This window comes from Gavia stellata, chromosome 33 (genome assembly GCF_030936135.1).
Source record: "Gavia stellata isolate bGavSte3 chromosome 33, bGavSte3.hap2, whole genome shotgun sequence".
NCBI lineage: Eukaryota > Metazoa > Chordata > Aves > Gaviiformes > Gaviidae > Gavia > Gavia stellata.
The window spans coordinates 617,782-645,567 of NC_082626.1; the positions used below are offsets into that span (position 1 = coordinate 617,782).

Sequence of the window (27,786 nt, forward strand, 5' to 3'; positions counted from 1 at the left end):
GGCCCGGGCCGCGGCGGCACCGTCACCCCGGGTCGGTTTTGCGGCCGCTCGGGGAGGGCAGGCGCCGGCCCCGGCCCGCGCCCCTTCCCGGGCGGCCGCCGCCGCCGCCGCCTCCCGGGCCGGGCCCCTGGGGCGGTGCGGGGGCAGAGCGGGGCCTCCGCCGCCTCCCCCGGGCTCGCCAGCACCGGCGGCCGGGCCTTTGCGGGCCGGGAGCGCCTGGCCGCGCAGGAAGTTCATCTTTTCCCCTTTTTTCTCTCCCTCCCCCCGCAGCAGCCCGTCGTCCCCGGAGCCCCGCCGAGCCGCTGCCCAGGATGAGCCGCCTGCGCTGCCCCGTGCGTCGGCATCCCAGACCGGAGACGCGGCCGCGCGGGATGGGATTGCTGCAGGTACCGCTGCTCATCCTCATCCTTATCCTTATCCTTATCCTTCCAGGGGACGCAGGCGATAACCTCTGCTCTCCCGGAGTCCCGCTGCCCCGGCGGGGGGGCACCAGCCTCTGGCTTGGGTGCTGCCCGGCAGCACGGCCCCCTCGGGGCTGCGGCCGGGCTCCTGGCGTAGGCCGGCGGGAGAAGTGTCGCGAGGACCCGTTCGGAGACTTTTTCAGCCGATTTTCTCCACGCTGTTAGGCTGTCGTTTCTGACTAGGCTTTGCCACCCCCCCCCGGAGCCATCTGGTGCCCCTCGCGCTTTGTAATTGCCTAAAATATCTACTTAAAGACCAGGGATATTATGTAATGCGCTCGGTTGGTGGGCTGCTGAGCAGCGGTTCTTCAAGATCTTTGCGATGGGTTAGGAATCTCTCGATGCTTTTTCCCCCCCGTGAAACTTCTGCTTCAAGTTGATAGTAACTTTGGGCATGATAAATCATAATAATATTTAATCACTCCCTTTGCTGTCCCCTACTTCTCTTTAACCCGTGATGAAACTCTGAGACGCAGCATGGGGAAGTAGCTGGGCGCAGAGCTGGGTGGAAACACTGGTTTCCAGCTGCTCGCCCAGCGCTGCTGCCGTCCTGCTCTCAGCGCTGGCTGCAAGAGCAGAGGCTTTTCAGTGTCTCTGAGGTTTTGAACTCCCCTTGGGGACTCCATCGCTCTCTGGGCTCACCGGCGGCCGCCCTCGCCTCGTGTGAATGCCGAGGGGTCTGCTAGTGCAGAGTCAACCCCAGGCCTGGGGCTCAACCTCCAGTCTCTGCTTGGCGAAGGTAATAGTCTCTGACTTCTTGCTTGGCCATCTGAATGGGATTTCAGCCTGTGCCGCGGTTGTGTGCTTCTTAAATCACAGCTGATTTGTCATCACGCAGCTCAGGGTCTGTGCTTGGATCGGCAGCAGAAGAGCTGCTCTTGGAGTCCGAGCCGGGGATGTGGGCTCCTGCCTTTTCTCCCGCCATTTTAAGTCTCATCTAGATAGCTTATTTCGAGTCACGCTTTAGATAAAGGCTCAGACGTGACTGTGGGTAACGACAGCAACTTGAAATAGTGAATTTACATATATAAACGAGTGTGGGAACGTTCAGGCACAAAGTACCTTGTGATCACTGGGAGGAGGAAACTTCCCATGGTGGCTGTGCCAGCACGGCTTGCTTAAGGGTTTGGTGTGCTCAGAAACAGCTGCTGGGATGGAAGGGTTTGTCCTCGCTTGCGCAGGGATCGTAATTAATGCTCATCAGGGGCGGAGAGGTGCGAGGGAAGAGGACAAAAGGTTGGATGTGTTTGTGTGAGTAACGTGGCGGATGAGCTGCCACTGTGGTATGCGTGGAGTGGGTTTGTGAAGGGCTTCCTCGCCGAAGTGACGCCTGTTGCAGCAAAAGCCGCCTTTTTCAAAGGGCTGGGGCACTTCAGAGGCGAGAGAGATTTTAGCGCTCCCACAATTACTTTTTTTTTTAAATGGGCTTGTTAATTTTTAAGTAAATCTCTGGATTTAACTCCTTCCCATGGGCCTGTATCATTTGCGGAGGAGGAAGGAACGAGGGAAGTGCTGCCAGTGCGGTTCTGGGGCTGGCAGGCTGCGGCTTTCCCTCTTCCCTGCGCCTCAATCCCCTCTGCAGCCCGGGGACCGTTGCTCCACAGTGAGGGAGGCGGAACGACTTCCTCGGAAAGACACCACAAAGAGAAATTACAAATAGTTTGTTGTGGATGGAGGTTTGGCGTAGGGAGTTAGAGGTGTCTCTCCCTTACGGAGCCAAGAGGCCGAGAAGCGTTGGGAGCCATTCTTTAAGGTGTTGTGTAGTTTGTCATTCTCCTGCTGCGTTTCTTGCAGTGCGGCTTTTATTTTATTCCAGATTTAGGGGTGAGTCATTGTTCCACCTGTGTGAGCCCCAGGGTTATTGCTGTTTTGGACACACAGGCTTGGCCAAATACAACTCGCACCGGGATGCGGAGTCCTTCCAGTGAGAGCATCTCAGTGGGACTGAACCGGAGCAGAGCCTCCTGCGTCCCATCCCACCAGAGGAGCCAAGCGGTGCCATGCTGTCACTGGGACGGTGAGCCCCGCCACTGGGCTGGGGACCAGGATGAGTTTTAGGAGCCGCACGGTGTGGAGCTAAGCCGTGAGCGAGCTTGGACCGCCCGCAGCAGATGCTTTAGCTGATGCTGTTTATTCCAGCAGAGCGTTGCTCATAACGGCTGTTTTATTAAGAAAACTGCTGGTCCGGTGTGTCGGGGCTTCGAAATACTGGCTTGAGGCACCGATTCGGCTGAGAGGAGCTGCGCTTGTCCTGCACTTGTTCTGTGTCCCAAGGAAAGGCTCTCAAAGGCTGCTCCATCCCGAGGCCTGACGTGGGGCGGGCGTGTTAGATGGAAGAGCCTGTCCTGTCTGTCTGTGGTGTCAGCGATCACTCGGTCTCTGGCTCAGGGCCTCCCATTGCCCTTTCCCCTGAAAATTCACCTTTTTAGCTTTCCTTCTGCTATTTGCTCTGTGGTGTGCATCCTTCAAGATGGAAGTGGTGCTGCTCCACAGGAGAAAAGTCCCACAGCAGTGCCCTTGGGCAGCAGGGATGGTTTACAGGCAGTTTGTCCATGGGGGATGTCTGGAACCTGGCATTTTATTTTTTTTGAAGCGGAGTGAGGCCCATGCGCTGTGGAGAGGTTGAATCTGCTTCAGCCAAATGTGAAAAACAGGTGGCAGCCCATCTCTGTCAGTGCCGAATCTCTTCTGGAAGGGGATTTCGGACTTGAAAGAGGGTGCAGCATCCCCCAGGAAGAATTATTTGTCCTCGTGTCAGCGGTGCTCACCCATCTCCCCTGTGCGAGCCGAATCAGTCACAGTCCCTTCGTGCCTCAGTTTCCCCAACCTCTAAGCTATCACCTCATAAATTGCACGAAGTCGCTCTCTTTGCAGTGGGTCTGGAGGGGCTCTCCGAGCAGCCGGGGCTCTCCCCTTAGTGTAGTGAGGGGCACTGACAGTACGTCCTCCTGCAGCGCTGCTGTGATGTTTTCTGCCCCCATCCCAACTCCTGTGGCCTTCCCGAAGGCACAGCAAGATGTCGAAGGCCGTCAGTGCTGAGCAAAACAAAAAGTAATGCAGCGTAATAGAGACCAGATGTCTTGGTGAGGCTTCATCCTGTCCCCCTGGTTGTTTGCCAGGGCTAATATTTCTTATTCAAGTCAGGCAGGAGCGAGACTTTTTTTTTTTCCTGTAAAGCCACAGCTCTGTTCCCGTAGATCTCCCTCTGCTTTTGTCCCTTCCTGAAGGAACTGTGCTCTCGAATCGTTGCACCGGTGCGCGGCTGCTTCACCGGTAGTTTCTGTGCTAATAGGGGCTTCCCTTTATTTTGTATTTAATCACTGACTTCAGGGCCGTTCCACCAGAGAGAAACTTGGCCCGTTATGGCTGTGGGTGGAGGATGAACCACATGAATTCAGCTCAGCCTGTTTTCCAGACTGGATTGCTTCATTGTGTGCAGCTGATGGGGGTTTTATCCCTGTTGAGACCAGCGATTTGGAATAGGGGAGTTATGCTGAGCCTCGGGAGGTAAATAGTACGTTGTGATATGTTTAACAAATGGTGATGTGAATCACAGAAAAATGCGGAGAGGTGCAGGAGGCACAGAGTGAATTCCCTTGCTGGGATTTTAAGGAGCGCTAGGAGTGGAGACGTGTCCTTGGCGGGCTCCAAACAGCCCCATTGCCGGGATGTCACCGAAGAAGGCAGCTGCGTAAGTGTTGGGGGGTGCTGAAGAGCAAAGTAATAATAATAATAATAATAATGCGATGCACTGATTTAAAAAAAATAAAAAGCAATGCGGTAACCCTGCAGGCCCGTGGGTGGATTTATCTTGCGCAGATCCTTAATCCAAGTTTAACCCACTCAGCAGCCGGGAGCTCTGGCTGGCCGTCTCCTTGCCGGTGCGCGGGGCCCCTCTGGGCCTGGCCGGCCGGGTGAAGGTGGCAAAAGGATCGGGGAGTTTGCGCTGGCCACGGGAGCGGCTCTGCTCGCGGTGACTGCGCCGTGCAATGCAGGCACCTCGGAGTCATCGGGATACCTTGCATGAGTAGGTCAGGTCGGATCCAGCCTCTCCCACGGACATGGAGGAGGTTTAACATCCAGAATTTCAGTGTGCGCTGTCGCACTGCACCAGGCTTCTCCTGCGTGCCCTGTGTTTATGGGGAAGGAGGTTCAACAGGGTCTTACATGCTTTTTCTCCCTCTGAAGCCTGGCAAGGAGGCTGTCAAAAGCATTTCCTGCATTGGATAAACCAGTCAGGGCTCGGAAAGCCCTCTGCGGGCAACTGAGCTGCCTGGGATCGCAGGTACTTCTGCACCCGGCGTGTGGCCGTGGAGCCACATTTGGGACTCTGGCAGATGCCTCCACTGATGTTTTTTTATTTTTCATCAGTTTGTCATCCTGGTTGTCTTGATGTGAACATTTGAAGGACCCCAGAGGTGCTGGAACGAGCAAAGCTCTGGGCGACTCTTCCTTGGACCCGGCTCTGCTCCGTGCCTCTTCAAATCCCGCCTTGCGGAGTTACGCTGAAGGATCTCCTTTTTGCTGGCGTGGTGTTAATTTAAAAATTAGATCGTCTGGGCTTTCATGGAGCAAGGCTGGGCTCACTAAGAAGGAAAAACAACTTCCTTCAGCTTGCAGGGTCTTTAGGATCTAATGACCACAAATATTTGAAGCATGTGGGATTTGTACCGAAGGGAATGGCAAGCACAGAGGAAAACGTTGTGTGTTGCTGCCGTGCGGACGGGGTGAAAGATGCTATTCATATCGGTTCAGACTGCTGAACTTTGGTCAGGCTTTTTTCACCTCGTAGTTAGAGCTTAAGTGCTTTGAAAACAAGAGGAGGAAACCGGTCTCTGGGAAGTGGCACTCGCATCTGGACACACCGACCTCGTTTTTACTCGCTTGGAATATTTAGAAAGAGACGCTGTGGGTTTCCTCGCCTCTTTCTCTGGTGTCGGGAGCTGTAATCACTTGTAAAAATAAACAGATAAAACAAGGTCATTAAATTAGCGGGGAAATACCTTGTCACAAGAACCTGCCGGCGCAGCTTCTGCGGTCAAAACGGGGGCTGGGGGTCGTTGGGGGAACAGACAGGCAGAAAATGGTTCAGTGAACTTCTTTTCCAAAGACAGTAATTTTTTCCACCGTGCTGGATGTGAAAAGCAGGAGGGAATTGGCAATCTGCTTGCAGTGCTTAACATTTGTAAAAGGCATTGTGCCCTTCTGCTGATCACGAGCTGTCTTGTTGTAGCGTATAAGCAATAAAGGGAAGCAGTCAGAGCCGCAGTAATGATGTTAGATTGAATGGAGTGCCTTATTTTATTTTTAGAGGACGATTTCACTTGGCACTGGCCTTCTTTATTCTTGCTGGCTATCTGTAGAGATGCACCGCTGCTCTTTTTATTGAGATGGGAAACCGGGAAGTGTGTTCAATCCCTCATTTATCTTATATTTAAAACGTAATTAAGTGCTAATCATTGGCGAGGATACGTAGTCTGGGCATTGGTGTCTGGACTTTGAAAACAGGGACCTTGTTGCAACAAACGTAGTTCTTGCTCCGGCTCTCTGCTCGCCCATCGCCTGGCACCGGTGGGGGGTTTCACCATCAAAGCGCCGCGTACCGCTGTCACCCTCTGTCCTGGAGGGAGGTTAAATGAGCAAAAGCTGAGCACGGGGCATAAATTTCATCGTCTCTAGCAAGAAGCAGAGCCACTGGGTCCACCCAGCCTGTGGTCCTCTAATCCCAAGCGTTGCAGAATGCCTTTAGGGTGGAGAGCATAAAGCAACCTGGTTATTTTTTTTTCCCTTCTCTTTCTCTTTTTGGCTTGCTCAATTCTTTTATCTTCATGGTAACGGAAATTTTGTGTATTGGCTGATAAATGCTTACAGCTCTCTTTCAAGTCTGAGTGGAAGGGACACTGGGAAGACCTTTAAAATGCAATGTGACCTGCTCAGCGTTGCACTGGGCTGGCTTGCGTTGCGTGCGTTGTCTTGGGGCACCTTCCCTCTCTAGACAAAGGCTTTTTGAAAAGGTTTGCACCAAACCTCGTCTCGGCTCTCGGTTTCCCTTGAGGTGTATCCCAGCACGGATTCCTGTTTTCCCACCTTCAGGCTGGAAGCAGGTCTCCTCCGCAGATTGTGTTCCTGACTCTTTTTTTGTCTTGTTTTCATTTCAGCTTTGAAGTGCGCAGACCTGCCACTGCTATGGGAGACTCTGTTGTAGACCCAGCCCGAGGGACAGGCTTGGACCAGGCGCCCGGCTCAGCGCCCCAAGGGAATGGCGGGACGTCTCTCAGCGTCATCACGGAAGGTGTCGGGGAGCTGGCGGTCATCGACCCCGAGGTGGCGAAGAAAGCCTGCGAAGAGGTCCTGGAGAAGGTCAAGTTGATGCATGGCGTCTCCTCCGACAGCTTAACAAAACCGGCCCATGGCAGCGAGGCAGAGCGCGCCCCGCGGACCGTGGTGGATTTGGCCAATGGAGACATCAGGGAGGGCTGTGAAATCAAGTGCTTGGACGATCCGCCCGGCACGGCCTCTAAGATCCAGGAGGAGGACGAGACCATGGCCAACACGGTGAAAACCGCCCGGAAGCGACAGAAGAATAACTCTGCTAAGCAGTCCTGGCTCCTCCGGCTCTTTGAATCCAAACTCTTTGATATCTCCATGGCCATTTCATACTTGTACAATTCAAAGGAACCTGGTGTGCAGGCTTACATTGGGAATAGGTTGTTCTGCTTTAGGAACGAAGAAGTGGACTTCTACCTGCCACAGCTTCTGAATATGTACATTCACATGGACGAGGATGTGGGAGATGCGATCAAGCCCTACATTGTGCACCGCTGCCGGCAGAGCATCAACTTCTCCCTGCAGTGTGCGCTGCTGCTGGGTGCCTACTCCTCGGACATGCACATCTCCACTCAGCGACACTCCCGCGGGACCAAGCTGCGGAAACTCATCCTCTCGGACGAGTTGAAGCCAGCTTACAAGAAGAGGGAGCTGCCGTCGCTGAGCCCAGCGCCCGATATGGGGCTGTCTCCTTCCAAAAGGACTCACCAGAGGTCCAAGTCGGACGCCACCGTTACCATCAGCCTGAGCAGCAATCTCAAGCGCACAGCCAGCAATCCCAAAGTCGAGAGCGAGGAAGAGGTAATGCTGGGGCTCTCCAAGGCTCAGCCTGCCTGGGAAGGGGTGCCCCCAGGGCCGTGCTCGTTCGGTTGGTTCTCATCTCATAGCTCTTCCTTTACCGCAGAGTTTTTTTGCCCTAGTTGCTGCAAATGATTGAAGTTTTGATTCCTGTGTTTCTAAGCAAAGTGACGCACACCGGTGGGTCACACTCGAGGGTGCCGGGGCTCCAGAGGGGGAGTTCCCTTGGTGTGAGGGGAAGGGAGGGCGTTAGCTGGCTTCACGGTAAGGCAGAAAGCTGGGTCAGGAGGACTGAGTCGCTTCCTACGCTGCTGAATTCCCACACGATTTGGGCAACTCAGCCGGTGTCTCTGTTTTGCAATCTGCAGCCATCTGATTGCTGTTGGAAATCTGATTTCCTCCTTGTCCTGACTTGTTCAGATTTAGCAACGATGAGGTTTATTTGCAGGCAGAAAAGGCCCTGGGCAGTTGAGAGCTGGGAGCAGGAGGAGAGCAGATAAACCCATCAGCTCCGCCATCCCAGTGCCCTGACCAAAACGAGCCTCTGGTGCACGCACCCTTCTGCCTGTGGGGCCGAGAGCTGCAGCTGCGGGGTCTGTCTGTGGCTGCTGCCCTGTGCCGAGCTCTGCATTGGATTTCTGTCTTCTTTTCGCAGCTCCAAGACGGTGGAAAGCCAGGCTTTCCGTGCCGGAGTGGCTGGGCTGTGCGGAGGGGACGCTTCCAGTTTCCAGGGTTGGGTGCTAATGTGGTTTAATGCCAAAGCAAACGGCGATTAAATAGGTGAACTCGGGCATATGCGTGTTACGTGTCTTCCAAATAGCTCCTGTGGGCTTTGCGGCATTTATTTTTAAATGTTGAAAAGTTATCGGCACAAAGTTGCTTTGGCTTTGGTGCTGAGCTGCTGTATCGGTGCACGCTGTGAGACTCTCACAAGGCGCTCACTGGAGAGCGAGCGTTTGTGCTTGAGCAGGACTTCTCCCAAAGAAAATGCAGATTGTGCATGTCACGCATCTGCTGACACAGACTTACGGAGCAGAAGGATGAGCAGCATCCTTGGTAGTGGGGATGCAAGGCTGGAGGGAAAAGAGCTGGAAGCGGGAAATTTTTATTTTGCTTCTTTGTTTTGAAGGGCTGATGGTTTTTAGCATGAGCGTCAGCCTGGGATGGTGAGAAATGCAGTGCTGAGATGGGGATGCTGAGCGGGAGAGGAGGACAGAGGAGGTGAGCCGGTGCTAAATGCAGATTTTATGAGCAGCGCTAACCAAATTGGAGAAAAGCAATGCCTCTTCCAGAACTCAAGAAGTTGAAATACTCCCGCGGGGAGGTGGTTCACCTCTCCAGTTGGGGATGGCTCGGCACGCTCGGAAATGGCTCATGAAACCACAGTACCAAAGGTTCTGTCCCGGCAGGGCCCCAGCAGCCGTTCAGATCAGTCAGACCCCGCGCAGCTCCTTTTCTGGGTCATCCCTGTGCCTCGTGTGGATGAGACCTTGAAATCCGACTTCCCCATGGTTCTGTCTAGACATTCGAGATCTCGTGACTGTTTTCATAACAGTGGAGTATTTCTTGGCTTTCCTGCCTTGCCTGAGATTCCTCCTTTCCCTTGGCTCCGCGCTGCGTTGTAGATCCTTGGAACAGGCTGCGTGGTCTCCTGCCTGTCTGCCGGGCTTGGGCAAGGCTCCTTTGGATAAGGATTTGAAGGAGGGTTCGGAGGTGTGAAGTGGCAGTCGTCTGGGCTGGTTTCAAGTTAAAACCACCCTGTCCTGCTCCTCGCAGTTCTTGGGTGAAAACCCAGCTGTAGGCTGGGGTCATGGCGTTTGCCGATGGGTAAATTAATCTTTCGTGTCTCTGCCCATCAGCTGCTTGGTGGAAAACAACCGGCTGACGGAGAGCAGGACGCACTGAGGTCTCTCCTGCTCATGCTGGCTGCAGCTGCTTGAATAATGGAAACCAAAGCTTTATATAAATGATGGATGAAAACAGCACCGCAAAGAGTTTCTCTTGGCAATGTTTGAAGTATGTTTTGATCCAGAGGCCGGGCAAGCTGTTTAAACGTTGCACAGCAATAGGGATACTCGAGGCGCCGTAAGAACTTTCCTGGCCTCCAAATATCCCCCAGCAGCTTCCTGGAGCTGTATTAATTTAAGCGCTGAATGTTATTGCCACCTGTTTGAAACCAGCAATTCCCTGCAAAAAGCGGCTTCCCTGGAGCTGGCCAGGTGGTGATGGGGCCGGGAAGGTCCGGCGTGAATTCCAGCGAATTGTGGAGTTCGCTTCTTAAAGTAGATTAAAGATACTTGAATCTACAAGTTGCTTGGTCCAGGAAACCCGCAGATGTCTGAATTGTGTTGTGCTGGGATCTGCCCTTAGCTTGTCCCCCAGACTTTCTCAAACTAGAGATTTTACAGCAATAAAATCTCATGTGCGCTTATCTGGGAGTTACTTTATTCCCTTTATGCTGTTGTGTCTCTGCCGCCAGTGTCCATGCCATCGAGCCGTGGGTCGGGAACCCACTTCTGCTGTGCCTCCTGAGGAACTTCTGTTTCTCTCTGCAAAAAAATGTAAAACTTGAAGGTAAAAGCAAGAAGTCGTTTGTCCAGATGAAGGAAGGCTGCGATGCCTGAATCTTCTTATTGCAGTGCCTGGTCTCGCGTTGGCCTCAGCCTGCAAACTCATCCGGTGTCGGGCTGCGTGTCTCTCTTGCTTTCCAATCTTTAAAATAAAAAAAAAAGCCAGAAACAACCCGGCCAGGGGTAAAACATGACACTTCTTCAGCTGTCCTGTATTGCTAATGCAGCCTTTCTGTGCACTGCAAAGGTGGAGCTGGTGTGGGAACATGGATGGTTCGTTGTCTGCTGCAGACGGAGTCAAATCCGCCAGGCCCAGTGGAGCGGAGGATGGAGAAGAGGCTTTGCGGAGAAGTTGGCTGTTTCTGGTCTGTGACCGGAGGCTGTTGAAGAGCAGGGGAAGCGGAATAAACTCTGGAAATGCTGTAGGGAGGAAAAGCTGAAGCGTTGGGCTGGTGCCTTTGCACCTGGGCGTAGATCTGAAATACGAGCCACAGAGGACAGGGCTGGAAACAGGAGGTGCAGGGAAAGGAGAGGTACGGAGACGGCAGTTATGTCCCACCCATCCCTGAAAGATGCTTGTGGAAGTGTACTGCAAACTCTGCCCGCGCCGGAGGCTCTGCAGCCTGCTGCAGGGCTTACATCCAGGCTTTTTCCCAGTGAGGGTTTCCCACATCCAGGCTTCGTCTCCCCTTTGTTACTGGAGCTCAAAGCCACTTTTTAGCTCTACCGAGGAGGTGGTGGCACCATAGTCCCTTCTCTGCAGCATCCCTCTGTGTCTGGCTGGGTTATTTTCCCGTCAGTCTTCTCTCCACTGAACAATTTTGGGGTTGTTTTCCCATCTCCCATCAATCTTCTCTCCACTGAACAATTCTGGCCTCCTCCACGTTTCCCGTAGGTCACCTCTTCTAGACCTCTAGGTTATTATTTCTTCTCTGGACCTTTGCCCGTTGCTCCACATCTTCCTTGAAGCGCGGTGCCAGGTCCTCCTTGTTTCTAGGCTCTTAAAGGTGCCTCTGTCCTTTGCTGCTGGTCCTCTGCAAGGGCCCCTGATAACCTGCCAGTCCCGGATTAGCTGAGTCAGACCCAAAGCAGGTGTTAATGCTGCTTAAGAAAAAAAAGTCTGCGTGGGTTTTAGAGCGTGGGGGGGGGCAGCTCTTAGCAAAGTCAGTAGTCACCCCTGGGACGAATCTGTCCTTTCCCCCACCGTCGCCTGTAGCTGTGGCACTTTGTTTCTAGAGAATAATTCTTCCTGTTGAGGTCTTTAATGTTTCAGTTGTCGCTTTGTGTTGCATAGCCACCGTAATAATGGGCAAGAGAGGTTTTATTTCAAGTGCCGTTCACGCTGTGGGTTTTTAATCCTCACTGGGTTATGCGTCTGTAACATAATGCCATCATACAGTTCTAATGGTATAAATTTATTTTGCATTTGTTACTTTTCAATTAATACAAAGGCAAGCAAAGGAAAAGCCGCAAGCTCGAAACTCCTGCCGTCTTGCGTCCCTCCAATTCGAGGTGGATGGGCTCAGCCTTTCTTCCAGCCCTGGTTTCCAGGGTGGTGGCTGTGTTTTGCCGGAGTCCAGGTGTGTCCCGTTCTTGGATCCATTTACAGACAAAGGGTGGATTAAATGTGGTGGGGCTGCTCGCATTGCATTTTCCACCTGAGCAGCTTGAGACCTGGAGGGGAGGAACTTGCTGTAACCTGATGCTGGTGCTGGAAACCAGGGGAGCACTGGTGAGCGTCGCATTGCAGGAGATGGGCTGAGCTGTGGTGGTTGGGTGTCTCTGGCTGTGCCATCCGCTGGGATGCCGGAAAACGGACAGACCACGGCCAGGATCCCCGTGCTGCAGATGCGGGGGCAGGTTGCCATCCCAGTGCTGTGCAATGGGGATGCTTTACTTCTGTTTTGCCTGTTTAAACGTTAAACCTCCAAGATGGGTCCCTCGCTGTCTGCAGCATGAGCTGGTCCTGGCCGTGCCTTCGGTCCTGCAATAGTGCTGTTAAGTCGGTCGCGCTGGGCAGAAAGATGGAGGAGCTGGGCTGGGTGGCTGGTGAAACCTCGCTGGGGTGGAAGCTGGCTGTGGGTGGGACATTGTGTCTGGCTCCCCGGGAATTTGGCAGGGCTGTAGGCAGCAACCTGGAAGCAAAACTTCACCCAGGGCAGAGCAGCTGCTTAAACTTCAGTAAAACCATTCGTGGCTGGGCCAAGCTACCAGAAGCATCTCAAGCTGACCTAGAGATACCTGTTGGGGTGAGGGAGAGCTGAACTGGGAGCAGAGAAAGTCATCTTGCTGTCTGATCACCATCATTTTACCTAGCTCTACAAAACTCGAGCCTCGCTGGCCTTGGGGTGGTTGTTTTCAATGATGCCTCCTCCGTAAACCCAACAGGATTTACCGTAAAGGTGCAGTGAGTCCTCGCCTGCATCCGTGCCGGGGGATTTGTTGCACAAACAGGTTGTGCTGCCTTTGCAGCATGCAAATGCCTTTCTGCCTCGGTTCCTCCTCGGCAGGCGCTGAGCAGCAGTGGCAGCACCTTAACCACTCCCTGGTTCCCACTCTCGTCTCCGCCACTTCTCTAGGGATGGACGAGGACCCTGCGGGTCTGCGCTCCCCCAGCCGAGCCGGGGCTTGGCTGAGTTGGCATTTTCGGGGATGAACGTGCCCGGGGTGCGCTGCTGCTCTGCTGCACCCCTTCGTGTTTCTCACAGGGCTGTTGCTCTTGGAAAACGCTTTTCAAAGATGAAACCCCGTGACTCCGAGTTAAAGCTGAGGCTGGCTGCGAGCTATTTTGCTCCCCGGTTTTCCTGTCTGGCAGGCCCGGGTTTGCACCAGTCACCAATACCCAGCCCTTTATCTCCCTGCGAGCCGTGCTCCACGATTTGACCCCGGCGTCCCTGCCAGCGTGGCAGGGTGCAGTACTGATGGTGCTGAGAAATCCGGGACCGTGATGGCGGGACCTGGAGTTTGGGTAATTTTAGTATTAGGGCAGATGCGTCAAACTTCATAGCTGAGAGCCTGCACCTGAATGAAACAGGGAGGCTGCTCCCCGTGCCCCCCTCTGCCTCCCACCAGCGTTTAACTCCCGAAGCCTCGGAGGTGGGAAGAATAAATCACGCTGACTGCCTGGAGAGGGGTGGTTCATCTCTGAGATCCCTTCAGGAGGTAAGATCAAGGTTCAAAATATGCAGAGCAGAGGGGGAAAACCAGCTTTTTTTGTTTTTTTTTTTGACCAGCTGGATTCAAACCAGCTATTTTTAAATGGGAACAGCGCGCTTTAGCTGTGCTCCTGAACCAGCGCCTGCCCGGAGCTGGGCTGATGGTGGGGAGAGCCGGGCAGACTTGCATCTCCGTGCGAACAGAAATGTTTGGCTGAACTGGTTCCACTAGTCAAGTACAAAAATTTTAATTAGAAAACTGCTAATTGAATAATCAGTTAAGAATCTCGGCTGGCTGCCGGGAAGGGAGCGCTGGAAATGGCAGCTTCTTAAATGCCAGCGCCTCGCTGTTAACTCGGGGCCATTGCGCGTGGGTGGGTGGTGGAGGAAGAGCAAAGCTTTCATGCGACGCGAGCGCTGCCCACGGTGTGGGTTTTATTTTTTTCAACAGCAGCATCAGCGTTATCTTGAGAAACGGCAGCGAGGGTTTATATGCAAATCTGTTTACAGCTGCGTTTCTGCACGAATTCGCTTATCAGAGGGTGTGCGCTCACAGGTGACTTCTGGATTTGAAAGCTGTTTTTTATTCAAGGTTGCCTGACACGGCGGACCCTGGTCTTTCGCTTTCTAGCCCACGTCCCTGCCCTGCCTTTGCCAGTCGGGGTGTGGAGGAGCATTGGCCTTTTACCTCTGGAACTGCACCTTCAGCAACGCTGGCAAAGGTGCTTTTTCTGGTAGAGCTTGTTTCCCCGCCGAGATAAGAGCAGCATGGCTACTGGAGAATCACTTTCGATGCTGTTGTGGCAAATCACTGCAAGGGTGGCGCTGCCGGGTGCGCCACGCTCCCACGGACAGGTCCGAGTTGGGAGGCTTTGCATCTTTTCTCCAGTGTCCCTTTGGCTCTGGTAGGGCATCCCTCTGCCTGCCAGGTTCCCGCTTGGCCACGGTGACGGCAGTCACTCAAGCTGCAAAGTCCGACTCCTCCGGGCGTCCTGGTTTGATGTCTTTGAGCTAAAACGTCTACGTTTCTCCATAATACAAGCGGTGTTGGTGAGGCGTTTGCCTCTCGAGCTGTCTTGATTTATAATTATTGTAATAATAATTGTAAACCACTGCCATCCGTAATACCTGTTTTAGTTTTATAACAGGTAGGAGGGTCCTTCTACAAAGGGTTTGTGGAAGTGAAAGCAATGTCAGGGCCAAGGCGTGTTGAGCTCACTGTCGAGCGCTTTACCAAGAGAGATGAAGTTATTTCTATCAGTATGATGGTTTACCGGGTAGGAACATTGAGCACAAGTTTCTACCTCTTAAGAAGGCCCAAGAATTTTAGCTTTAAAACCCCAAAGCGAACCCTGCAGAGACGGCGGCTGCGGGCGAGTCTTGTCCTGAGCGCAGGGTGAAGCGGTGGGTAAAGGGGAGAGAGACGGTGATGGCCACGACTGACTGTAAACACCACTTTGCACCTACGTTTCGGCTGAGACCAGGGTCTTAAACGTTCAAGGCTTCTTGTTTCCTGAGTGACAGATCTGGAAACTCGCCTGTGCTTGGCAAATGGCTCATCCGTATGTCGAGTTTGCAAGGGAGAGGAGTTGTGCTGCTGGCATCCTTTGAATGTGTTCGTTTTCCCACTCCTTCCAGCCTGGTTTCCTGGGGAAATGAGTCTCGTGCGATCCTTGTCTCCTCCAGCAGGAACTTTTTGAAGCCTCAACCAAATGCCGCAGAGAGGAGAAGCCAGAAACGTGCCGAGTTTCTTTACATTTTGCCGGATTGGCTGCTTTCCAGAGGTTTGTGCCCCTTGCTGACGTTGGCCGGCATGTCCCACACTGAAGCAGCCCCCCGGTCCCTGGCGAGGGGACGTGTGAGGTGTCGCAGGAAGCTTCGGGATGGCTGGAGGACAGTTTGGGGAATGTAGGATGCATCTGGAGGAACCCAAACTTTGCTAGGTCTGCTCACAGAACGAACTGTGTTCCCTATTGCATTTTTTTATTAGAGTTTGCTGGCTGGCTGCTGTAAAACTAGCTGACCTTGCTGGGGAAATCATCAGATAGTGAATAGATGCCCCAAAAATGTCTTTCTTTGGGTGTCCGGCAGGTCTGGCTGCCCCGCTGTGTCCCGGGGCAGAGCCACACTGCTGTAAACGTGGGGGAATAGGGAATGACTGAGCTCTTGGGGGGCTGCAGGGGGTCCTTCTGCAGCCGTGTCCTTTGCTGGGTGGAGCAGGTGGGTTGAAGCCAAGCTCTGCCCCAGCTTTACCTGCCCCTGCAGCTCGCCATCCTTCGGAGCAGAGGAGCGAAGCCGGCCGTGCCCATGAAACCATGTTGCTGGAAGCGGAGGCAGGTGGGGAGGAACCGGCTCCGAACATGTCCGGAGCTGCTGAGATTATGCCAGAGGGTTAGACAGTAAGCAAAAAAATAAGATGCACTTAATTCCCCTTCGAAGTTTGTTATTCCTGTTCTCTGGATCCAGGCCTTGTGCTGCGAGCAGGTTTTGTCGCTCACCCCCGGCGTGGCGAGCGGGTGATTTGAGCTGCAGCAGTTACCAGAGCTTTCCTGGAGAGGAGGTTACAAGGCTGAGGTCTCGGCCGTGCTCCATCCGGGGAGCGGCTTAATGACAGACCCGGAGCTGAACCTTGGAGAAACTCGCCTTGCCCTCCCCTGGAGCCAGCTCTGACTCATTTTCTGCGTGATGGTGCAAACCCGTGTTGCATCAGCACGAGGCCGATGGGGCTCCCGGCGGCACCGTGCAATGTGCCCCTGGGTTTGGCAGCTGCGCGTCGCACCGCAGCCGGGAGAAATCGGCAAAATCCTGGCGTGGGTGACCTTCTGGAGATCAGAGTCCGTATTGATACGGGCACCCTCGGTGGGTTTTGGGCTCATACAAGCTCGAAGCTGCCTGGTTCAGCTTAGAAACTGCCAACGCTCTAAGTTGTCTTCAGGAAAACCAAGGCTTTAATAGGTCGAGCTGTGGGTTTGCCTGGAGAGCTCGGATATGGCAGCGGGAGCCCCGGCTTTCTTACTCCGTGACGGTTCATGCCGGCGTTCCCGTCTCCGTGGGGAGGCTGTTGCAGGTGCTGCCCCGAGCGCGGCTCTTTTGCTCCAGTGTCGCAGGTATTTTTCGGTACGCTTTGCAAGCTGGATTATTACCTCCTTGTTTGAAGGTAGACCCTTCATTTAGCCGTGTTAATGCACTGACACCTCTTAAGTTCACCGAAAGGCTTTGGTTTAACGGCAGGTTTTGCTGAGCTGCACGATGCCTGCACAGAGAGCTGTCTCCAGCTCCTGTAGTCAACGGTTGTGATGCCTTTAGTGGAATGGGCTCTGCTTGAAAATGTACCGGGGACAGGGTCCAGCCCCAGCACAGCTCGGCACATGCCGGGGTTGTGGCTGCCAGAGATGGAGGAGGAGCAGCCCAAATCATCCGTGAGATTTGCTTTACGGCAGAGGACGTATGGATGCTATGAGAAGATGAGCTTCTAAAATCGCGTTTATTTTAATGGGAGTTGAACTGGGCAGAGCGCATCCGGTAGATGTGTTTTAGAGGTGACGACTCTCGTTCTGCCTACGAGCAAATGTGGCAAGATGGTGTTTTTAAAAGCTTTAGTTTACTTCCCAGCGGTACCATCCTGCAGCCTGCTCCTGTTGCTGATCTCCTGGTTAGAGATTTTTTTATTTACAACAAAACAGGGGAAACTGATCCTGAAATATCTTCATTTAAGATCCAGGAATGAGTCTGGTGCCCGGGAAGAAGGCAGCAGCGTGAGCCTCCGGGCTCCAGGTATTTTTTCTTGGTGAGCCTTGGAGGGTCTCGGCACTGTTAGGGTTTTTATGTGGTCATGCGGAAGCGATTAATTTAAACGCTGTTATTTTTTATGGTGAGACTAAGCGTGGTGGAATTAGCGTATCCCTGTAATTAACATACTAAATCCAGACCTGTTTGTTTCTTTCTGGGAAGTGAATTTTAAAATCTACTACGCACCAGTCTCAAGGGTGCGAAGGTCCATTATTATCTCTTTTTGCATGAAAATAATGAATTTATGGGCTGTAAGTGCGGTGCTGCAGAAATTGTGGAACAGTCGGGCTAGAGATGGAAACGGCTGTTAGGGTGGATGCACAGGGTGGCTTTTGGTGGCTGCAGGGAAACGTGGCCGATGGCTTGTGCTCCTCCGCTGATTAATACTGTCTCATCAACTTGATCGTGAAAATAGTTTAATTGTTGGATTTTGTAATCTTTAGGAAGGTTTCTGTGGGGTTAATTTTATCTGCTGGAATCAGAGGCTAAATTAGAGTCCAGGGGAGAAAAATGAAGAGGTTTTGTTGATGGAGAGAGGCTGGTCTTGGGGCAGGTATCAGCACGAGCATCCCTGCCTGCCCGAGCAGCTCCGGTCTCTGCAGCTGATTTGAGCCAAGGAAGTCAGAGCTGAAACCTTAGTTACGCTTCTGGAGTCGAAGAATACTCAAAGGATGTAAATGGTGAAAAATCTATGGGGGTTTTATGGGCATTTAGTGCTAGGGTCTTGTGATGAGCCGTGAGCCCTGCTCTCTGTTTGGTACCACCATGAGTGGCCTCGGCCGGAGGAGGCGCCGGTTTAGATCCATGAAATTGTTATTGCGTTACTCTGGAAGCATCACGTGCCGGTTTGGGTGCTGCTTCCTGTCCAAGAGTAAAAGGCAGCAAAATTGTGATGGGGTGGGGAAGAAAAAAAATAATGAAATGAAAAGTGATCGTTATGAACCTGGAGCTAAACTATTGCTTTTTCTCCCCTTCTCCCTCCTTCCTCTCTTTCCTCTTAAACAAACACCACCACCCAAAACCGCCAACAAACCCCCTTTCCTCCGTTTCCCAGGAGCTCTCCTCGAGTACGGAAAGTCTCGATAAGTCATTCTCTCCCGTAAGTGGCCCGTTTCGTTCCTGCGCCCGGGCTGCCTGCCTTCCCCGCGACAGCAGCATTTCCTCTCTGCCACGAAAATACTAAACCACGGCACCCGGCGATGCACCGCAAGCAGCTCTGGTCCCCAGCCGTCCCCCCCAACGTCTGCACCGCTTGAGCCCCCGGTGGGGGCAAAGCCAGCGTCCCCCCCACTGCCGGCACCTCGCCGGCCGCCTCTCCTGCCACAGCAGCCAGGGTGGCGGCGGTGCCGGCTTCGTCTGAACGTTTCCTGCTTGTTCAGTGAAACGCTGACGGAAATGGAGCTTTGGGCAAATTCGCTTGCACTGGTTTGGCTAAAACAAAGCAGAAAGCCCCGAGGGACTGGGGGGTGCTCTGAGTGCTCATACCCCCCCCACACCCCCAAAAAAAAGGCAGCGAGGGAGCGAGAAACCCTCGTACCACCACTGAACGGCAGAGGCGGGGGGGACTTGGCTGATGCTGCCGATTTCGGTCTGAGCAGTCGCTGACCTTTGCGTGGCAGCGTCCGCAGATGAAAGAGGAAATGCTGTTTCCTTGAATTTTACTTAAAAGTTCTCTGCCAGATGGGATTTAATTTGCTTTTTCCACGAATCATTGTTTTTCCCCCTTCTGTGTGTTCAACTTCGGTCTTTCAATCAAAACCCAGCATTTCCCTAATAGAGCGTTTTTCTTTCAAAATGAGCCTTTTTCATTATTTCTTTTTTTCAGTCGATAGCATCTTCCTCATCTGTGTCATTTTCCTGCCGGTGGGTGTGTGTTCTCCATCTGGGATTCCCAGTGGGCTTCCACACGTTGAGTATGTAGTCCATGATCAAAACCACTTACCTGGGCAGTGCTGCCTTGCGTAGCCCCATCCTCCGGGACGGCGTTTGTATGGTGCACTCCAGCCTTTTTAGCCTTTATAAAGAGTTATCTGACGCGTACCCAGCTCTCGTCCTTCTGTGCCTTCAGAGGGAAAATCTTTCCACCTTTTACGCGTGGCACAGTGCGGGCAGGAGGCAGGCAGGAGTGTTGACTCTGCAGTCGGGTACAGGCACAGGGCACAAGGCTTTTACCCCTGACCACACCCTGATGCAGACTCCTCCTTTTATTTTTTATAAATCTCCTCCAACTCCACTGTTTTTAAGAGGTGCAAGGGATGGTAGGATGCTCAGGCAGCCGTGGGTGCTGGCGGTTGGGTGGGAGATAGGACACCAGGCTCCGAGTCCCAGTTTGCCACCCAAATATTGGTAAGTTGCTTTATTTTTTTTCCCCTCCCGCTCCTCCCGGCCAAGCAACGGCAGCGACATCTCTTCCTCCAGTGGCTTTTTGAGGTTCGGTGTCGGTAGAGCGCTTGCAGGCTGCTCGGTGCCGGGGCATCGCAGGAGTGTCCTTGCAGTCCTCTGGCTGCAGCGGTGGTTGTTGCCATCACGTCATCCACCTCAGTTGTGCCACCCATCTCGCTGTCACCCGGGGCCGGGCGGTAGTGAGCGCCCATTCCTCTCCCCTGGGGCAGGAGACCTTTTCTTCCAGGCTTTGCAGACCCAGGTTGTTCATCCACGGCAGATGGTTATTGCAGCTGCTGGGGCTCTTTGCAAACATTTATGCCACGTTTATAAACCCCCTGCAGGCACCTGCACCGAGCTGAACGGTCACAGCATTTATAAATCATGCCGGGTATCGGTTATCAGCGCTGAGTCTGAAATCGTCGTGGCAGGCAGCTAAGCCAAAGGGACCAGGTAGCAGCTCTGCACTGCCCCGCTGAGTAGTTTCCAACTCTGAGCAGATCAGGTGGGTCTCGCTCCTGTGGAGTGCGTGACCGTGGGCAGCAGAAATGGGGGGCGGTTACAATTTTGCTGTATAAAGCTCCGAAATGACAAATTGTGGTGGTTTGAGCAGAGGAGAGGTGGGACCTCAGGGTAAAGGTAGGTAGAACAGCAGAAAACACTTTGGCAGCTGAGGCTGGAAAACATCCCAGATTAACCCCCCTGGTTTTTGAGATGCTTAAGCCGCACCAGGCAAAACCACCCAGGCGTGACGGCTGTGCAGAGCTGGACCAGCCTTGCCCCCTTTGCTGTGTCGTGACACCTCCGGAACTGCTCCAAAGCCGTTGGCTGAAGCTGGGTCTCCCTGCTCCCCCGATCCCTCGCACACGACCTGGACCGGCAGCAGATCTGCGTCGTTGTCCCTGCCTGGTCCTGGGAAGGGGTTTGAACCCACACAGGGAGAAGGACACTCCTGGAGTGTGTCTTAGCAAAACATAAACACAAAGCCCTGCCTAATTTAAGAGCAGGAATATTTTTTCAAAGTGCTGCCAGTGAAATGTTTTGCTGTAGTAGAAAGTAAACGGTAGAAAGTAAATATTTATGTTGGCTCAGAGCAACAGAAGGATCCTTCGGGTGGTCGGATGAGGGAAGAGTGTCTCCTGTCCTCCTCTCTTCGCCTGGCTTCAGGACCGTGATATTAATGAGCCAGGGCACAAGCAGCTCTCCGCAGCCCAGCTTCGGCATGACGGACTTTCTGCAGCTCTTCGGGCAGGCTGGAGACGGTGTTTCCTGCGATGGCTCGGGCCAGGGACAGCCCCAGTTCAGCTGATGCTGTTTTCCAAAGCTGCTTCTCCATAACAGGATGTAAAATTTCCCGTGCTGAGTCCCCCGATAACACCAAAGACCGGAGCAGCGCTCGGTGGGATGCCTTTGGAGTGGGATGGGATGGGGAGGACATTTCCTGGCCACGTGTTTCTGGTTGGAGGAGCCGAGAAGGTTTTCGACCGCAGCGTGAACATTGGAGGTGCAGGACAGGTCACGGAAGCGGCAGGGTGCAGCCGGGGTTGGCACGGCTTCGTTCCACTCGCTGCGAAACACAGAGGAGATGCTTCAGGAGATGGCTTGGGATCCCTGGAGAAGAAGGGGTTTAAAAACTGCCTGTGCTTGCGATGCACAGATCGATACAGGTCTGAACCAGGAGGACTTTGCTCACAGTCTGCTTCTGCACATGGGCACCTTCCTGCCTGGGCTCAATCCGAAATTCCCACCAGCGACTCTTCATTAAATTATTCTGCTGAGGCAAGCAATGCACAGAGACCTCAGAGTGGGCGAGGGGGCACGGCGCTGTTTAGGGGACAATATCGACTACGTGCCAAACCTGGAAACCTGCATCAGCCAGAGAGCAGAAGACCCTTAGAGGAGCAGGGACATCGCAGCTGTCGGGGTTCGATGGGAGAGGCATCGGAAGGAGCAGAGCATCCTTTGAATGTTGTTCCACTTTTTGCAGAAATTGGATTAAATGCAATTGAGGGAAACAGTCCCGGAGGTCAAGGAAGTGTTGGGGCGCCGGGTGGGCTGGGTGGCAGGAGCCGAGGCAGAGCAGGGTCCAGCCGGGACCAGGCGCTTTCCAACCTGTCGGGGGACGAAGCATCAGCTGGTGCAGAGTTTTAAATATTTATCCCCTGCCTGGTAGGTGAAAGCGATATCGCTGACTTAGATGCTGTGCAAATTCTTCCTCCTGTCCCGAGGACGCCTCCACTGCGCTCGCTAGCAAGGTGGGCAGGAGAGCAGAGCACTGTGGAGGAGAGGACAGCGCTTACCCCTGAGTTTGGAAGGATTTTTGACGTGGACTACAGATACAAACGATTTCCCACCTGCCCTTTCCCAAAAGGGAACCACCAGACTGATATTTCTCTTTTTACCATCCCTTTATTTTGCTGTGCAGCCGTTCCCAGCTCTCCGATGTTTTTCTTTGCTTCCTTTTCTCACGCTCCATAGCTTTTTGCATGTGCATTTCCAGCATGATTGTACAGTGAACACTTTGCAAGTTTAATTCTGCATCTTAAATGGCAAAATCAGCCGCAATCATTTGTTGTTCTGATTTAAAAGCTTGGAAAAAAATCGAGCAGAGAGCTCGGCTTAAGCCGCGGGGGGCGCTTCTGGGTCCAAGGGGCTTCCGGAATCGCAGGTTGATCTTTGCAAAATGGTTGGATTGAGCCACAATCGAGGCTTTGGGGTGAGGATACAACAAAAAACCCAGCGCCGAGGCGGGGATGAGGCCGATTCGCGCTCCCTCTGCTGGCTGCGGGCTCCTGGCCGCGGCCCGGGGGATCCGGGGGCTTCTGGTGGGATGTCGGCTCCGGAGTTTCAGGGAGGAGGATTTCTGGACAGCACAGCGGGAGGGAGAGAGTGCTTTGTTCCTGCCCTGCTGTGCTTCCGGATGATGAGCCTGGCTCTCCGGTCACGGGAGCATCATCCGAGAGCAGGGAAGAGGGTGGGACGGGAAGAGCCTCTTGCTCTTTCTGGAGTTTATCCCGGTGCTTTTAGACTGTGGAGCCCGACTGCAAAACTGCCGGTGTCTTATCAACCCACTGCTTTTATAACACTCTCCCCCCCACCCTCCTTCCCTAAACCTTTTTTAGCCTGTCCGACTTGCTCCCGAGAGAGAATTCATCAAATCCCTGATCGCCATCGGGAAGCGCCTGGCCACCTTGCCGACCAAAGAGCAGAAGACCCAACGGCTCATTTCGGAGCTGTCGCTGCTGAACCACAAGCTGCCGGCGCGCGCCTGGCTCCCGACGGCTGGCTTCGACCATCACGTGGTGCGGGTGCCCCACACCCAGGCAGTCGTCCTTAACTCCAAGGACAAGGTACGAGCGGATGGAGAACAGTTTTGCCTGGAAAGGCAGATTTCTGTCCTTGGCACGGCCCCCGTTTGGGCATTGAGTGAAAGAAATGCTTCGTGCGTGTGCTCAGGGCATCTCCTGGGTCCCGAGGGTTGCGTTGCCGCTTCCAGGGCTGGGAGTGATGGGGAGAGAGATCTCTCTGCAGGCAGCCGGGAGGGGGAAAAATACCCCCGAGAGTAACCGTCCCCTGAAATATGCACTGTGGGGGTCTCTGGGAGGTCCAGCCCTGCCCTGGGGGCTGTTCCACGTCTACTGAAAAGCACAGCTTTGCCCCCAAAAACCATATGCCAAAAAGAAAAAGCATACACCTTGCAAGAGCAGGGAGCATCGGGCTGCTTCCTGTAGCTGCCTGGCACGTGCAGCAACCGTGCCCCGCTAACGCTGGGTTTTGCTTCCCCCAGGCTCCCTATTTAATCTACGTTGAAGTACTTGAATGTGACAATTTCGACACAGCGAATGTGCCCGCTCGGATCCCCGAGAACCGCATCCGGAGCACCCGCTCGGCCGAGAACCTCCCCGAGTGTGGGATCACGCATGAGCAGAGGACCAGCAGCTTCACCACCGTCCCCAACTACGACAACGACGACGAGGCTTGGTCCGTGGACGATATTGTGGAGCTGCAGGTGGAGGTGAGGCCGGGGGTGCTGGGCAGGGTTTGTCCCTTGCTGGTGCCGCGAGATGCTGCCGGGATCTGGCGCAGCAGCATCGTAGGATGGGAAGACCCTTCCCCGCGGCAGTGCCGTCCCAGCTCCTCCCTGGCATAAACGATGAGTGGGAATTGTGCTTCAGTAGCCGCTACATCCCACCTCTCGCACCTTTTCCCTCCCAGCTGCCGGAGATTCACACCAACAGCTGTGACAACATCTCCCAGTTCTCTGTGGACAGCATCACTAGCCAGGAGAGCAGGGAGCCTGTGTTCATCGCTGCTGGAGATATCAGGTGAGGCTGGCGTGGTGAGAGCAGCCCAGGCAGTGGCTTTATTGGGGTGGGTTATGAGTTCAGATGTGAGAAGGGCGGGGTGTAAAATTTCTCCGCTAGATTCCCAGAGAAAAAACATCAGCACAGGTTAAGGAGGGGCTGTGTGAACTGTGGGCAGTGGAGGTTTGAGAGAGCCCTAAATAGAGGCGTGTAGGAGATGCTCTGGGCTGGTGCAGCCTCCCCTGCACAGCCACTGGCATCTTTCCTGCCGGCGAAGCAATGGATGTGGCCCTGGCTTGGGGTTTGGGGTGAATCCATGAGCTCTGTACAGTGCTTTGGACCGAAGAGGCTCTGGGTGTGCGTGGTGGTGCTACTTTCTCCCTCCACAATGGGTTTTGCTGCTTAACGGCTCCGTCTTGCAGGCGGCGGCTCTCGGAGCAGCTGGCGCACACTCCCACCTCCTTCAAGAGGGACCCCGAGGACCCATCGGCTGTCGCCCTGAAGGAGCCCTGGCAGGAGAAAGTCAGGTAGGGCTGGAAGTGCTGGGTTGGTCTCGGCACTGCAGGGACTTTGTACATCCCGGAAATCGAAGGAAGTCACTCCGCGATTTGCCCAGTAAATAACCGTGGCCTCGACTTTAGGCCCTGCTCGTCCCCGGGGTGGATGTGTTGACTCAGGACACGGGGAGGTGGAGGGCAGCGAGCAGTGGGTGTGCCAGAGGAGGGAGAAAATCCATGGCAGATTTGCTGCTCTTGGGTTAGATTTTGAGGGGCTTTACCAGGTATTTAATAGGCATCCTTTACGTCAGAGGAGTTTGGCCTGTCCCAAAATAAACTTGCTCGTGTTCCTGCTCTCGGAGTTGTATGTCCAACCCCCAAATTTCTCCTTGAGCAAGAGGGAGATCCCTCTGGGCTCTATAAATTTGGGGGTAGTCTTGTCCACATTGTTCTGATGGAGTGGCTGGGGCATTCAGGGAGAGTTAATTCCCTTCTGCTGTTCTCGGAGGTGGCTTGTGGCTCAGGTAAGATTTGGCCCGTAGTTTGGTGAGGGCTCGGGGTGCAGTTCTTGCAGTCCTGGGCCCTGGAGCTCGTTCTGCTGCAGTCCCAACTGAGCAGAGCTGCTGCATTTCCAGAGACTTTCCTTGCCCCCAAACCCCTGATGGGAGCCTTCCAGGCTGACTCGCTGCCCACCCTCCCTTTCCTCGTGCTCCCATCCTTGCCCATTCCCTGCAGGAGGATCCGGGAAGGGTCCCCCTACGGCCACCTGCCCTCCTGGCGCCTCCTCTCTGTCATTGTCAAGTGCGGGGACGACCTCCGGCAGGAGCTGCTCGCCTTCCAGGTCCTCAAGCAGCTGCAGGTGAGACGGGAGAGGGGCTGTCCCCGGGGGCTGCAGCTGCGTGGGGCCACCCTGGATCCTGAGGGATTCTCTCGCTCTCTCCCACAGTCCATCTGGGAACAGGAGCGTGTCCCGCTCTGGATCAAGCCATACAAAATCCTCGTCATCTCCGCCGACAGCGGCATGATTGAGCCAGTCGTGAATGCTGTGTCTATCCATCAAATCAAGAAGCAATCCCTGCTTTCGCTGCTGGATTATTTCCTGCAAGAACATGGCAATTACAATACCGAATCCTTCCTGACGGCCCAGAGGAATTTCGTGCAGAGCTGTGCCGGTTACTGCCTGGTGTGCTACCTACTGCAGGTCAAGGACAGGTGGGTCCCTGCGCCGTAGCTGTGTCTTCTACCAGGATTTGTGACTTTGTCCCCGGGTACAGCAGAGAAATCCTGGGAGCAGAGAGCACTGCTGCTCCCGGGGCCATGCGCGTCCTTGCCAAGTTTAACGGGAAGTTTCCCCTCTCCCACACAGGCACAACGGCAACATCTTGCTGGATGCGGATGGACACATAATCCACATCGATTTTGGGTTCATCCTCTCCAGCTCCCCCAGGAATCTTGGCTTTGAGACGTCTGCCTTCAAACTCACCACGGAATTTGTGGACGTGAGTGGGGGATGTGACAGCGAGGGGTGAGGGGTGATCTCACGGCGTTGGGTGGCGCAGTCAAACCTCGGCAGCTGGGTTGACATCCGTGGCGGTTCTTGGCCCACTCCCACCTCAGCCGAGCTGTTCTTGGGACCCAGCTGGTGAGCTGAAAGCTGGAGGTGCTCTGTTTGCAGTGCGGGTTCACTCAGAGAAGTGAAATTCCCTAAAAAAATCCCATTGTGCCCCTCCTGTTGTGACAGTCCCTCTGCTCAGGGCACGTTGTCCTGGAGTTCCTCCATCCACTGCCCTCCACCCAGACGTCTTCTCCCTTCCAGGTGATGGGCGGGCTGGACGGGGACATGTTCAACTACTACAAGATGCTGATGCTGCAGGGTCTCATCGCTGCCCGGAAGCACATGGATAAAGTAGTGCAGATCGTGGAGATCATGCAGCAAGGTAAGGGGAGCCAGAGGCCCCACGCGTACATCTGGGCTGCGCAGAGCATCGCCCGACGATGGCTCGGTGACCCTCGGCACGTGGAGGAGAGCTTGTGGGGTTTAGAGAAGTCTCGTATCAGGAGAGGCTCTGGGCAGCCCTGTGAGGGTCTGGGGTCTGCCCAGACCCCCGTGCCAAACCCCGGTCCTCCCTCCCCACAGGGTCGCAGCTCCCCTGTTTCCACGGCTCATCCACCATCCGCAACCTGAAGGAGCGGTTCCATATGAACATGACGGAGGAGCAGCTGCAGCTGCTCGTCGAGCAGATGGTGGACGGCAGCATGCGCTCCATCACCACCAAGCTCTATGACGGCTTCCAGTACCTCACCAACGGCATCATGTGATGGCCGCGGGCCTCCCTCTCCCAGAACGGCTCCGTGCCCGCCACCATGCCCAGCCCAGGCCTGAGCTTTGCCCCTGGCGAAGAGGTCTCGGTCCTCCACGGTAAAAAGGCCGAGTCTCAGCATCTTCCTGGGGCTGCTTTTGCCAAGACTCCTCAACAAAATGAAACAAGGAAAAACACGGAGCAGTCGAAGCAGGAAAAAAACCCACTCATGAAAAATCAAAGCGAAACGGATCATGCGGTAACCGTTGCTGTCATGTGAGCGCGGGGGCCGGCAGCGGCCGGGTGAAAGCCAGCAAAGGGCCTCGGGATGGGTGGTAGCGCTCGCCCCCCCCCATGCTGCCACCTCTTCCTTCCGTCAGTATTACGCCCGTCGGTGTCCTGTGAACTCTCCCCCAATCTCATGAAAAGTTTAGGACCTGGGGGGGTGGGTGGGCCTGGCCCCCACCCTTCGGCATCTGCCGTGACTTGAGCCTTCTGCTGGTACCACTTGAAGGCGGCGGAGGTGAACCCTGACAGCCCCGTCCCTGCATGTTCCCCCACCGCGGCCTCAGCATTACTCACCCTCGGCCCCTTTCTTTGTTTCTCGCACCCCCTTTCCCCCCTCCCCGCTGCCACCTTTCAATGAAAGCTGAAATTCCCTTGGCCCACTGCCCCCCCAGCGCAGGTCACGGCCCCAGCACGTCCTGCAGCACCCACGGCCGGTACGTCAAGGTTGGGTTTCCCCGAGGCCGGTGCCCACCCGGGTGTTGGCGCTGCCCCCGCTCCTTTCGAGCACTTTTTTTTTTTTTTTTTTTGACTCTGTTCCAGGAATTTGGGACTGTGATGCTTCCCGTCCCCCCCCGCCCCCCCCCCCCTCCGCCACCTTTTGCAATAATTTCTGGCTGCTTTTCGCTGCCTTGAACATCGGGCACGGGTGGCTGCGGCTGGTGGGGGTACCCCCCCCCCCTCCCCGTGGAGCCCTGGGGTGGGTTTGAGCAGGAGACGCTCCGGGGATGGGAGGGGAGGGCAGGAAGGAGCCTGGTGCCTCCCGGGGAGCCCCCCCAGCCCCTCCTGGGGTGCCTGCAGGAGGGGGCAGAGCCAGCGCCGCCAGCGCCAGGGGAAGGAAAAAATGGCGGCCAAAACGTTTGACCCCCCCCCCAGGCACCTGGGCTCCAGGGAGGGGGGACACCCCCCCCTTTCTCC

At 54.6% G+C, this 27,786-nt stretch overlaps 1 protein-coding gene across 2 annotated transcripts; it reads left to right on the plus strand.

Annotated features, from left to right (window-relative positions):
• The first annotated feature begins 331 nt into the window (after positions 1-331).
• Positions 332-27,006, plus strand: PI4KB (phosphatidylinositol 4-kinase beta). Of its 2 annotated transcripts, XM_059832400.1 has the most exons (12): positions 332-386; positions 6,620-7,589; positions 18,155-18,199; positions 22,605-22,832; positions 23,270-23,497; positions 23,698-23,807; positions 24,209-24,313; positions 25,019-25,142; positions 25,230-25,495; positions 25,650-25,782; positions 26,100-26,220; positions 26,421-27,006. In XM_059832400.1, exons 2-12 carry the CDS (start codon positions 6,648-6,650, stop codon positions 26,600-26,602), a joined length of 2,484 nt encoding a protein of 827 aa, XP_059688383.1. In that variant the 5' UTR covers positions 332-386; positions 6,620-6,647; the 3' UTR covers positions 26,603-27,006. The 2 variants fall into 2 exon arrangements, with proteins under 2 accessions (XP_059688383.1, XP_059688384.1); XM_059832401.1 differs by lacking the exon at positions 18,155-18,199.
• The last annotated feature ends 780 nt before the right edge of the window (positions 27,007-27,786 follow it).